We start from the raw sequence: 13331 nt of genomic DNA on the forward strand, positions 1-13331 counted from the left end.
GGCTACTTATGCCAGTTCACCATCTTAAATTTTCAAAATCTAAGAAAACAGTTTCCAGAGGATGTAAGGTTTTCTTTCCTAAACAAACTCCTATCTCTGCTGTAATATAAATTTTGTAATAACTCTCTTGGTAACTTGTGAATGGGCACTTCACAAGGAAATGGTAAATACATACGGATTGTGATACCCTGCCAAAGTTTCTCAATGATTTTTGTGACCTTCTGTTTTACTCATCCCTGTCCTCTCCCCCCAGATACTCCTACCTTCCCAGTCCAAGTTTGAAAGTTTCAGTTATGGGCTGAAAAATATACATATATATTAGTAGGCCCATTGCTTTTACCTAAAATTCACAATTTGCTTACACAGTTGTCTTCCTTCCTCACGCTTGGCCCGTATCACTAGATAAATTAGTTTTTGCAGTTGTGCTGTCTCTCAGTGGGCACTGGGATGAGAATTTGATGATGAAAATCTTCTGCCATTGTTCTGTTGCTTGGGAAGCTCATTAGGCGAGTTACAGATAGCAAAAGTGATCCCCTTGTTTTATGGGCTTCTATAAAAGAAAACTTGAAAGGTATAAAAACCCAGTAACTGCATGTAGACAACTTAAAGACAGTAGCACTACAATAATTAAAAGATCTCTCTAAACTGTGCTAGTAGAACAGGAAAAACCTCTGTAATCAACTTATCTGGGGAAGCAATCAGACCATTAAAAAAAATGAGGCATTTTAGGGACTAATAAAGTCATGAAATCTAATGACTGTAATAAATCTTTAGCTGCAGTTATTCCAGAACAATTTCCCTTGCAGTAAAAAGTATTCTACAGGGTCTTCTGTCTGAAATTACTGTTGGTTACTTAATGTTGATCATAAGAAACAATTGCAGAATGATAATTTTATTTTTGGCATGTCTTTTCACCATTCTCTTCTCCCTTTCACCATAAAGTCTTCTGGCTTCATTCACAGGCTAGAATCAAGCATCCTTTTGACAAGACCAGATTTTTTTTTATTGATTTGCCATACAAATGTACACACTAATATTCTAGTGTCTTATAAATTTAGTTCAACATAGTGTTTGCAGCACTTTTGGACCTTGAGAACTGCACTTCCATCAAGCACAACATCCTGCCAACAGCTTATATTTAATGGAGGCTATAATTAAATATCTAAGTATGTAAATAAATAGAGCTCCCTTAAAAACAGAGCTTGCACATATGCAACTCAGCTCACCTAGCCTGAAGTGACAGTGCTGGAGGTGAGTTAAATGTGCAAGTTAAATGTACAGCTAGTGAAGCTGTGGTTAAGATTGTTAATGGAGTTTAGGGTATAGTTCCTCTTACTCTACAGCAAAAACCTACATTTAGCAAGAATAGCACCTAATACTGCACAAGTCGTACAGGTTAGATTTCTACTGGTATCAATGGAATCCTACATATCCTGTTCAAAGGTTTACCTAGAGTAAACTGAACTGAATGTTAACCCGGTTATCAGAATGACACTTGCAGGGCTGCTTGGGGAATGACACGGTCTTAAGACTGGCTTATGTATACTCTGTCCCTGATGTAACACAGCTTGGTGCTTCAGCCAGATGGCATTTATTTTCACTTTTATATTTCACCAGTTTTGAAAAGTGAAAATTATATTTATTGTTACATATACTGATGTTCGGTGTACGAAAAAAACAGATTCACCACAGAAAACACCTGTTCCAGTTTTGATCGATACATGTATTGATACATGCCAATACAAGCTAAAGCAGAAAACTGAAGCTCCTTCTTAAATTTAATTTTTGCCAGCCTATGGGGATCAAATACAACTAAAAAGACATCATATGGAAAGATGTCCTATGGATACGGTATATATGCCCTCAGTTGTACTACCTGTGAAATATTTTAAAGAATTATTTTTCAGACGCACCAGCCCTTTCAGTTCCCTGACAAAATATAAAGTCTGATCACATTCTTACAGATGTAAGAGAGATAACTTAAAGTAATGGTACACCACATACGAGTTTTTGTTTGGTTTGTTGCTTGTTTCTTTAGAGAAGTTTCCAGAGAAGCTTGTTAACACAGAAATTAGAAGTTGATTTTAAGTATCTATTATGGTCTGCTGGAAGAAAGCCTAGAAAAACAAACATTTATCTCTAAGATAATAACAAATAAGTATCAATTCCTCATTCGAGATAATGGATTTTTCTTCCTTGTCAGGCATACTTAACCTAGAAGTATCAGCTCCCTCACAATATACTTTTTTTTTTTTTTTTTTTTAAAAAAAAGATGTTTAGTTAAGTAACTAACACCATATTCATGTTTCTGCAACTCAGCAGCGCAGAACCAAACTTCTTCCTTGGACGTGTTATGTTGCTTGCATTCAGGAAAGCTACTTTGGCAGATAGATAATAGAAGCAGACAAGTAGCAAAATGGTATCTGGTGTTTGTCTGTTCTAAAGGGCATCAAGGGAGAAGAATCTATTAAAAAGTTGCTACTTGTCTTTCAAGATGTTGTGTCTGTAGAGGAACCATACAATTCCTGTATTTCAACAACTTTTACAACTGTGTTTAAACAAAGCAAATGTGATTAAGTTTGATACCTGTTATGTTCTTGCTCCTATTAAAAAGCAAGCAAATAAACAAAAAATTATAATGTCCTCCCCCCCGCCCCCGCCAATTAATTTATTTACTTTTTACTTGTGAATGCTTCTTATTCATACTGGACAGCTATTACTTGTCTAATTATTCTACTGTTTCAGCAGCTCAATGAAGCTAGCACAATGTTTTTGCCTACTACCAAACCTAGCCTTCTGTAATTAGAAATGGGGATATAACTGCATTGCTTCCCAAATAAACCAGCTGATGGTACGGTTTCTTTTTCAAACGCAATGCTTGCATTGAGCATATTAAGTATTTCAATATAATGTCTATATGGCTTGCCAGAAGTCTGTATTTAGAATGCAAATACACAAAACACAGACACCAAAAGAACACAGAAGTAGTATTGCTAAGCACTCAAATATCAAATATAATGGACATAGAGAAAAAGTGAGAAAGAATGAAAAAGGAGAAGGAGGAGGATGAAAAAGGACACCAACAGTCACTGCCTCCCTTTACCTCCCCCTAGAAATAAAAGAGGAGCTACCCATGGCATGCACTAGGCCTTCCCTGAGTGAAAAGGATGCACACACAGACCCTGAGGTTTTTGTCTGTCGTCAGTTGCAACGATACAGCAAGGGAGAGATACAGAACTCTATCTGAATGACATAGGTCGTGCAAAGCAGCGATAGGGGATGGACACAGTTAACAGCGATGTCAGTGTAGGAAGACAAGACTCACAGTACTCAGCAGCACCACTCACTTTTCCACCAAACCTGCCTTTGTAGGTTCTTACCTAACCCGTACTGGGTACCACTGAGCTGAAGCATGCTGATTTCAGTGCTACCTGCTGTTTTTATAAAGCATCTAGCAAGTTATCCCAAGCAGTGTTTTCTGAGTGAGGATGGATATATCTGCCCTATACCACAGCTGCATCTGTTTATCCCACAAGACAGAGCACAGGAAGTTCCGCACTGACATGCGAAAGAACTTCTTCTCAGTGAGGGTGACAGAGCACTGGAACAGGCTGCCCAGGGAGGTTGTGGAGTCTCCTTCTCTGGAGATATTCAAGGCCTGTCTGGACGCCTACCTGGGCAGCCTGCTCTGAGGAACCTGCTTTGGCAGGGGGGTTGGACCCGAGGATCTTTCGAGGTCCCTTACAAACCCTTCAATTCTGTGACTCTGTGATTCTACAATTTATCAACCAGTAATGCAGGTAAAAGTCAAGTCACGTGACAGTACGCTGGAGCTATTAAATGCTGTTATCCACAGGTTGCTTCTACTCCCCTCAGGCTGCACGAGGTCCGCCAGGTGCTGCACAAGCCCTGCTCCCAGCTGAGGGCAGCTCACGGCTGCCTCTCACCCTGGGATGTCCGAATTACGTGGTGACGCTACGACCCCTGAAATGTCACCTGGGGAGCAGGACATTGACACTTTTTAGTTCTGAAACAGCTGAAGTTTCTAACTGCAGCCTGCAACTGTGCAAGAGGGGAATTAATTACTGTCAGGGTTTTGACTGTTTACTTACAAAAACAGTTGCACACTGCACATTTACTCAACTCCCAACTTATCTGTGTAATGTATACAAGAACTAAGTGTCACTACTATTTAACCTAATTTAAATCGGTTCTCCCAGAAAAAAGGGCTTTCAAATTCCAGAAGGGTGGCATGGTACTTTTAGATTTACTTACCTTTTTCTGCTTTGTCTTGTTCAGTCTCTTTTTCACCTTTTCCTAGAATATTAAAAATATAATTCCATTGAAGTGAATTTATGTTAAGAGTTTAGGATAAGAAAGTTAAAATAAAATTATAGTTCAGACTCAAAATATGATTGTGCTAACTGGACTTGATTCTTCTTTCATTTTATTTTAAAAGCAAGCATAGTTTACTGTCTGAACTATGATTACATAAAAGGTCTTTCTCTGCAGATGCTTCAAATATTGCATAATTGTTTCTGTGACAAAATATTTTATAAACTTTCCCCTTTGGACAGTTGGTAGACTCCCCTTTAGTTGGCAGATTTAAGTGAAACACTACACACAAGCTATTTTGGAAGAAAAAGAAGTTCATTTATTAGAAACTTTTGAGAATATGGGAATATTATCTTAACACGTAAGTATATATATTTGATTAAAAAGTAAAAAACATTCATACCAACTGGGAACCTAAGCCTTGTTCAGAAATGACTTGGGCACTTGGAAGCTCTTGACTTACTTTTTAACATTTAAAATAATTTAAACCAAATGTTTTGTGAACATTTGCTCATGCACTCAGCTGTTAACTAAGCACTACTGTAGGAAAAACCATAGAAATACTTGTATCAAAATCAGGCATCTAGAAGGTACATTCAGAAACATGTTTCTTTCTTCTTTTACTGTACTCCTACCACTTTTCAATCCTATTATACTCTATAATATTTCGAGTGTCTTGCCTTAGAATTCTGATACTATCATTGCTTCTGATTTCTTCAAAAATAAACTTCACAGAGAATAAAGTGCATTCAGATAGCTTTTTACTTCTTCCTCCTGTCTTTGAGGAAATTCCTGTCCACCTCTTTACTACAGGCAGACAACTGCTACTCCGGGATGTGCATACAGTACACCTTAACTTCACATTCCGCACAAGGCATAATGAGGATTAACTTGATTTGGTATGAGAATTTAAATAAATACAGTGACTTTGAAAGTCATTCACCTACATCATGAAATCCAGATAGTAAATTAAATTGACAGAAATGGAAAAGAAACAGTTACATACTATGGAATAACTGGGAGGATATTATTACTCTAATAGGATATTAAGGAAAGCATTGTTCAGGACTTGCTAAAAAATGTTTTTTTTACACACATGACAAGAAATGAGATGTATCCACCTGTCAGTATGCCATCCAAAATACTGTATTTTAAAAAGCAGTAACACAGCTCCAGATGAGAGAGAATAGGTTACATATTCATATTTCTATTATTTTACCACCTCAAAACACTTAAGATAAACACATTACAGGATAACTAACCATGATAGATCATGCTACTTAACCATCCAGTTTCCCCGTATCTTTTCCCTTATCAGCAACCCTAATATCCCACGTGACCTCTTCTCTTACTCCCTCTAGGATACTCAGTGACCCTCTTCTGCCCATCTCTGACATTTCCATTGTTTCTGTAAGTTCTGTTATATCACAGCAAGAACAAGGTATGAGCTTATCACTCTAAAACCTGCTCCTGTCTCCCATTTCTTGACTTCTGTATTACTGAATACAATATATTATGTATTGCTGTCTATATTTACGTATCAGGATCTTTTATCCAAATTCCCCTAGATTTCTTCCAACCTGTATTCTGCTAAATTAGCCGCCACCAGTTTCAATAAAGCCTCTCCAGTGATCTTTTTGTACTCCAAATTCTCCTTCTAAGTAGCTGCTTTTGAAGTTCAACAAAACTGGAACTTGCTGGTTCTGAAGATCTTGTTTCGCTCAGTTCTCACCATGCTCAACTAAGAACTTGTTTCAGCATCAGCTACAGTGCATATTGCTTTATTCTCTCCAAACTGGTCTCTTCCTTACTTTGATGGTGCAAACGTTATCAATTATGCCATTTCTGACAAAGGTTTAAAAACATGCTCTATCTCAAAGACAGGGATACAATAGTTTATCTCCAGATTATTTAGTCATCAACTTAAATGAGTCATAGCACAAACTGAAAATTTGGTGGTAGCTCTTCGAATCACTCTCATCCTTAACTCAAATTCCCAGTTTTGATCAAAACAAGTCTAGATAAAAGTTATAGACAAAACTGTTTTAAACAGTCTCTCTAGCTTAGAGCTGCTATCATAGTGTCATAGTATGTGCCAAGTATTCCCAAGAAAGTTTTTACTATATAGAATAAATTTATTTTTCACATTGCAGTAAGCCCATGTTTTTGTGAATGAATGTGAAGCAATAACCCAAGTCACAACTAAAATGTATTTCATATCTTGTAGTCATTACATGTAACCCAATCAACAGAAAAACTGTATAATATAGTGGTACTTACACATGTAATTTTTTAAGCACTAGGAACTGCATTACGACTTTCAGTAAATATATGAAATTTTCAGTATCTTTTCAAAAGCTGATCTGATCAATTTTCTTTACTTCTTAGAAACAATTGGGTTATATCTTCAGTTACTGAGAATGTGAAAAAGTCACTTAAAATTGTAGTAAATTTTCAACATTAAAATTGTGTTTTGATATCCTGCTTTTATTTACATTTTGCTTTCCTTATTGGTATGTCTTCTTGAGATTTCCAAAACAGCAACTGGATCCAAGATTTTGTACGTTCATTGAGATATGACAAGAAGAAATGTAGCAATGTGGGAAATAGAACGATGTAATTTTGGGGACTTTCTTTTTAATTACAGTTCTTTATTCAACTATATTTTAATGTTGAAATACAGAACTGTGTAAAGTCTTAAAAATTCAGGGAAGCTTCTTTTGAAGCACAGAACTGAATAGACACAACACCTTTCTTAGACTTTTAGTTTAGATTACAGACCATAAAATAGAATATTTTCCATGAAAAGTAGGTATCTTTAACAAAGGCAAGACATGTCCAGGAAGTCAGAGTAATTTCTTATCCATTTTAAGTTACAAATATAAATTACATGTAGTGAGCAAAACTGAGGCCAAACTAGTTGCCTAGTAGCTCATAGTCCAAAAGAAGACACACAACACCATAATAAAAGACAGAGCTTAGAGTAACATACATTCCTATCACATACTAACTACCACCTAAAAATAAAAATTACTTCTGCTTTCTAGATTTCCTCCTCTTTGTAGATTTTACTTTCAAATGCATTTTTAAAAATTCAAATAATTAACTTGGAAATTAATAAGATTATTTAGTAGCTGAGGCAAATACTTATCAACCACAGTTAATAGATACTACACTTTGGAAAAAATAATGACACTAGAAAGACAAGTATATTCTTCTGTGTTTTATTGCAGCCAAACATTAAAACAGATGAAATATACATTTTTCTTAATAGTCCTCTTGACCTTGCCCAGCCTGGCATATTTTTGTAAACATGAAGCACATAAAAATCACATACCCAGTTACAAAATACTTGAAAATTGATCACAGCATAATATACTCTCACAGTCCTGTTAGTCTACAAGTAGGCTGCCACTGTTATATAAAAAGTCCTCCATTCACCGTTCTAAAATTATTCCCAAGCTTCATCACAAAATATGGCTTTGTAAAAATTATTGCTCTGCAATTCATAATCACAGGTAAATTTGAGTATATCCCATCCCAAACCACATCACAGTCTAAGAGTATTATTGCTTTCTTGAAAGTCTAAACAGGTCACTTTTAACATCCTCTATGTTTACTAATCATATGTAACACTCATTTATATGGAGTCTTACTGAAGTCCCAAACAACAACAAAAAAAAGCCAGAGTATATGATGTCCCTTTATCTAGAATTGTAAGCAACTGAAAACCCAACTGAAAATCTGACTTCAGTTCATATGTTACAGAAGTTTAAAATCTCCCTGTCAACCAAAAGGCAACCGCTGTTAGCGTTACAAATTGATTTTAAACATTTGTTTCTTCCAAGCTCTCACATTAGACTTAGCAATTTTTTTAAAACCACAGCAATTATTCCTGAGCCAAAAAGGAGCACATGCAAAATGCCAAAGAATGAAGTGTGTCTTTGTAATTCTGGAACAGCAGCATGGAACAGGTAAAGAGTACACTTCTAGAATTAAAATTCTAAATCACTCAGTTGTGTACCGTTTACAAGAGCATTTACAATTGTAGGTTTTAGATTTTGATATCCTATTTTTCCTAAGGTTGAATTTATTTATATAGATTTACAGATTCAGTATTTATGCAAATTTAACTTTTTTTTTTTTTAGTAGTTAACTGAATACAGTTTCCTACATCCAGCTTTAAAAATCATTATATTGGTAGGATAAGTATGATAATTTTCCTGAAATCAACCTGATTCTGGTGATTCTGCTTTGTTTCAATTTACACTGACTCCCTGCTGGGCTATTGTGTAGTTTCTAAAAAAATTTTCTTCAAAACCAAATGTATATAAATAAAAAGTTTTAATGCACACACTAAAGATTTCTGAAAAAAAAATAATGTAATTTAGTAATCTGCCCTTTTACTACCGTGAATTAAACATACACAGTATATTGTTCGGCTATTTTCAATCACCTGAAAATCACGTAGTGTATCTGTTGTAATAATGTCAGTGCAAAGAGATACAAGTCAAAAACTTCACAGCATAGTGTGTCTGATTAGTGTTTCCAATAAAATGTGTTTAGTCTGTATGCTATATCAGCAGTTATAAAACATTTTAAAATTCCTAATATTATGTTTCAAACTGCTCTGTACACACTGTATGAATCCACAACAAAAGATATATATTAAAATCTGAAAAAATGTACTTGCTGCTACTTTATAAATAGAATATTAACAATCGTTTGAACAGCACATATGAAATGTAGTTCAAAGTCACAACTCTGTCATGAACACAGAAGAAAAATAAAACTAATGAATTCACTAAACTTGACCTCCAGAGAAAAAAAAAAGAGACAGGAATGTAAATTAAACATCCAAGTGTTAAAAAAAGCTTACTAAAATGACAGTTGGCTACAACCCATTTACAATATCTTAGTGTTTGCTCCCCAAATCCTGAACTGCTCAGTAATTATATCATAAGATCTATTACAACCATCTGCTCTCCCCTTTGTAGCGTATGGTTAGGGCTGGTCCTCCTGATGTAGGGACTTTCTTTTGAAGCTTTAAGTATCTGAAAAAATAAGGGGAAATCTATATTAAAGGACCAACCAAAACACAACTTACACTAAAACAAAATTAATCATAACATCTAAAAAATGCAACTTTGTATTAGACTTTTAAGAAAGTTATAATTTCTAGGAGTTATCATAATGAATATACACAAAGTTGCTGTAGAAGGTGGGAAATATACAGTTTCAAATATTATCTACGCAATAATTTATGTACTTTTTTCCTGAGCATATGGCACTTCATTCACCTTGTGAGGTGGCCCAGATTTCCTTTACAAATTCATTTTTTATTCTCCCCCTTTTTAACATCAAGGACAGGTACAACAGAAAAGGGGAGCCAGGGAATGAAGGGAGGAAGGGTCATAGTTGTTAAGTGGAAACCTCTCTACAAATAATGGATTTCAGCAAATGGGATTAATGCAGTGTTATAAAAGTGTCAAGGATACAAGACAAAAGGGGAAAACCATATTTTAAATCTGAACATACAGAAGAGGGATAAAAATCCAAAGAGTAAAGTATCCCAAAGAACTGTAGTATGTCTCCCTTGGAATATATCCCAAAAAATACCATGCTATCACAACCACTGTAATTTATAAGCCAATGTAAAATGGGATTAATTGGAAATCCTAAATGTTTCAAAAGCTAGCTTATTATACCACTCAAGTGTATTAGTGTGTAAATATAAATTGCGGTTAAACTAGCCTACTGTTGACAAGTAATACCAGTAATAATTTTAGAAGTAAACTTGGGGAATTGGAAAACAGCACATACAGATATGTAAAGATGCAGTTGCCTACTATTATTTTTTTTGGTAATATGCCCTGAAGTCAGTAAAAAAAAAAAAAAAGAAAACAAAAACTTCTAACTTGCACTCCAGCATATTCAAATCCCACACTCAATTTCTTTCCACTGAGAATGTGAGAATGCATCTTACAACTAAATTCATCTTCTGAACTACCTCCTGTTCTCTTTCCAAAACAAGTAAGCTCCTGTGTTTCAGATAAAAATCAAACAATTGTTTCTAACCCGATACAAACTGGTACCACTGTGCACCAAACGAAGTTGCATGTATTTATATTAACTGAGAATAAAGAGTCTATAGTGACCTTTCTAAGTATCTTTAAAACACCAGAAGCTATGTTCATTACAAAGAGTTATATATACACATCTTTCACATATTTGCAGAGTGCATATATGTATATTGGCATTCTTCATTCATAAGAGAGTACTTAATTGTTTCTAGTACAATCAACTTTACTATTATTATTGCTGGATTAACAGGAAATAGTTACTTAGAGTAACTGATGAAATTAAATCACATGAGAAAGGAATTCTGACAACAACAAAAACATACTGAATCCTGTATCAAAAAAATACATAAAAATAATTTTTGACTTCCTAGTAAATACGAATTTTGTCCTCTAAGAGGAAAATATTATGAAAATAATGTTTCCTCCAATCTTTCTCATTTAAAGAAGGCAGGAAAACATACTTTATAATAGGAAAATTCCATAATTGTAATGATTGCATTCCTATTTATGCATATCCTGCTTCTTTTCTCAATTGTTAGAGATGCTATATAATTTGAATGCTGTTAAGCTTTTTATAAAATATGATACACAACTGGTTGATGACTCTTCTGCCTTCAAAGTGGTTCTTACATAACTATACAAAATACTTTATCTCTTTCAGTATTTTAGTATACTATTGCAGATTTTGTTCTGATCAGATTATTTTCATTTTCTGCTTCATAAAGGAAGAATCACAAGCATCACCTAATACATCTAATAGTTACTCATATTTAGTAACTAAATAAATAGGTTTTGATCAATTCCTTCACTTTTCCCTAGAGGCCAACTAGGTTCAACTCCACTAATACATTCAAAAGTCCACTTAGAACTAAAGGAAGCTGCACAAATAGAATATTTGTAAAACCATCTACTACTGTGTAATACATGTAAGATTATTAATATTATTATAAGATTATATTATTTATTAAGATTAATATTATAAAATTATTGATATTATTATTGTTTTGTGAAGGTAGGTAATGCACTTGCTGCTGCAAAATTGAGTCATAAATTACAGCACAAACAGTGACAGAAACATGGTCCATGAAAAAATTCAAAGATTTCAAGTTGATACCTAGAGTTTGAATTTGGTTTCAAAACAGTACGTCTAAGTCAAGATCATCTCTATATCCTCAGATCAGTATAACTGATGCTATGCAGAATTTTCTACTGCTGAAAATTTTCAGTAGTCTCATTATAGCCTTTTTGTTAGGCAGCAACATTTTCTGCAAGAAAACAGATGTATCTTTTCTTGTTCTACAGTTTCAAGTAAAAGGACAACAAAGCAACAGAATCAACACTATAGTCACTGAACTTCTTGCCAATGTTGTTAAAAGTAACAACTACTTTTTCTTACACTGTTTATAACCTTGGTTTAAAATGTTTTTTACTCATTAAGAAACTGAATATTTTTATTGGGCATCTATACACTTACTGCTTTCAATATTTCAACACACAATCACAGAATCATAGAATCGTTAAAGTTGGAAAAGACTTCCAAGATCATCTGGTCCAACCATCACCCTACCACCAATGTCACCCACTAAACCATGCCCTTAAGTACACATCCAACCTTTCCTTAAACATCCCCAGGGATGGTGATGCCATCACTTCCCTGGGCAATCCATTCCAATGCCTGACTGCTCTTTCTGAGAAGAAATGTCTCATTTCCAACCTAAACTTGCCCTGGCACAACTTGAGGCCATTCCCTCTAGTCCTATCAGTAGTTACCTGTGAAAAGAGACCAACCTCCAGCTCCTCACAAACTCCTCTCAGGTAGGTGTAGAGATGAATAATGTCTCCCCTGAGCCTCCTCTTCTCCAGACTAAACAACCCTACTACCCTCAGCCGCTCCCACAGGACTTGTGCTCCAGGCCCTTCACCAGCTTCCTAGCCCTTCTCTGGACATGTTCCAGGGCCTTGATGTCCTTGTACTGAGAGGCCCAAAACTGAACACAGTACTTGAGGTTAGCCCCATCAGAGCAGAGTACAGAGGGATGATTACCTCCAGGGTGTCCTGCTGGCTACACTGTTCCTGATCCAAGCCAGGATGCCATTGGCCTTCTTGGTCACCTGGGCACACTGCCAGATCAATTTCAGGCGAGCATGAATCAGCACCCCCAGATCTTTTTCCTCTGCACAGCTTTCCAGACACTCTGCCCCAAGCCTGTAGCACTGCATAGTGTTGCACTGCATAGTGTTGTTGTGGCCAAAGTGCAGGACCCAACACTTAACCATGTTGAACCTCCTCCCATGGGCCTCTGCCCATCAACCCATCCTGTCCAAGTCCCTCTACAAGGCCTTCTTACTCTCCAGCAGACCAACACTTCCCCCCAGCTTGGTGTTGTCTGCAAACTTAATGAGGGTGCACTCAATTCCCTCATCCAAGTAATCAATTAAGATATTAAAGAGGATGGGCCCCAACGCTGACGCCTGGGGAACACCACTGGTGACCAGTAGCCAGCTGAATTTCACTTCATTCACTACCACTCTCTGGGCCCAGCTGTCCAGCCAGTTTTTAACCCAGCAAAGAGTGTACGTGTCCAAGCCATGGGCTGCCAGCTTCTCCAGGAGGATACTATGGGAAACAATGTCAAAGGCCTTGCTGAAGTCTAGGTAGACTATGTCAGCGGGCTTTCCCTCATCCACCAGGCGGGTCACCTGGTCATAGAAGGAGATGAGGTTGGTCAGGCAGGACTTGCCTTTCATGAACCCATGCTGGCTGGGCCTGATCCCCAGGTTGTCTCACATATGCTGCGTGATTGCATTCAAGATGAGCTGTTCCATCACCTCTCCTTGTGGCAAGGTCAGGCTGACAGGCCTGTAGTTCCCCGAGTCCTCCTTACGGTCTTTCTTACAGATGGGAGTTACATT

The 13331-nt window shown here is 36.2% G+C and overlaps 1 protein-coding gene across 7 annotated transcripts in view; it reads right to left on the reverse strand.

Annotated features, from left to right (window-relative positions):
- ASPH (aspartate beta-hydroxylase) overlaps positions 1-13331 on the reverse strand; it is a 113878-nt gene that overhangs the window by 47311 nt on the left and 53236 nt on the right. For all 7 annotated transcript variants that reach the window (XM_035319190.1, XM_035319188.1, XM_035319187.1 and 4 more), the window contains one exon: positions 4276-4317. In XM_035319190.1, the coding sequence (XP_035175081.1) occupies positions 4276-4317 (42 nt within the window). The remainder of the gene's footprint in view (positions 1-4275; positions 4318-13331) is intronic.

The sequence above is a fragment of the Oxyura jamaicensis genome, chromosome 2 (genome assembly GCF_011077185.1).
Source record: "Oxyura jamaicensis isolate SHBP4307 breed ruddy duck chromosome 2, BPBGC_Ojam_1.0, whole genome shotgun sequence".
NCBI classification, from domain to species: domain Eukaryota; kingdom Metazoa; phylum Chordata; class Aves; order Anseriformes; family Anatidae; genus Oxyura; species Oxyura jamaicensis.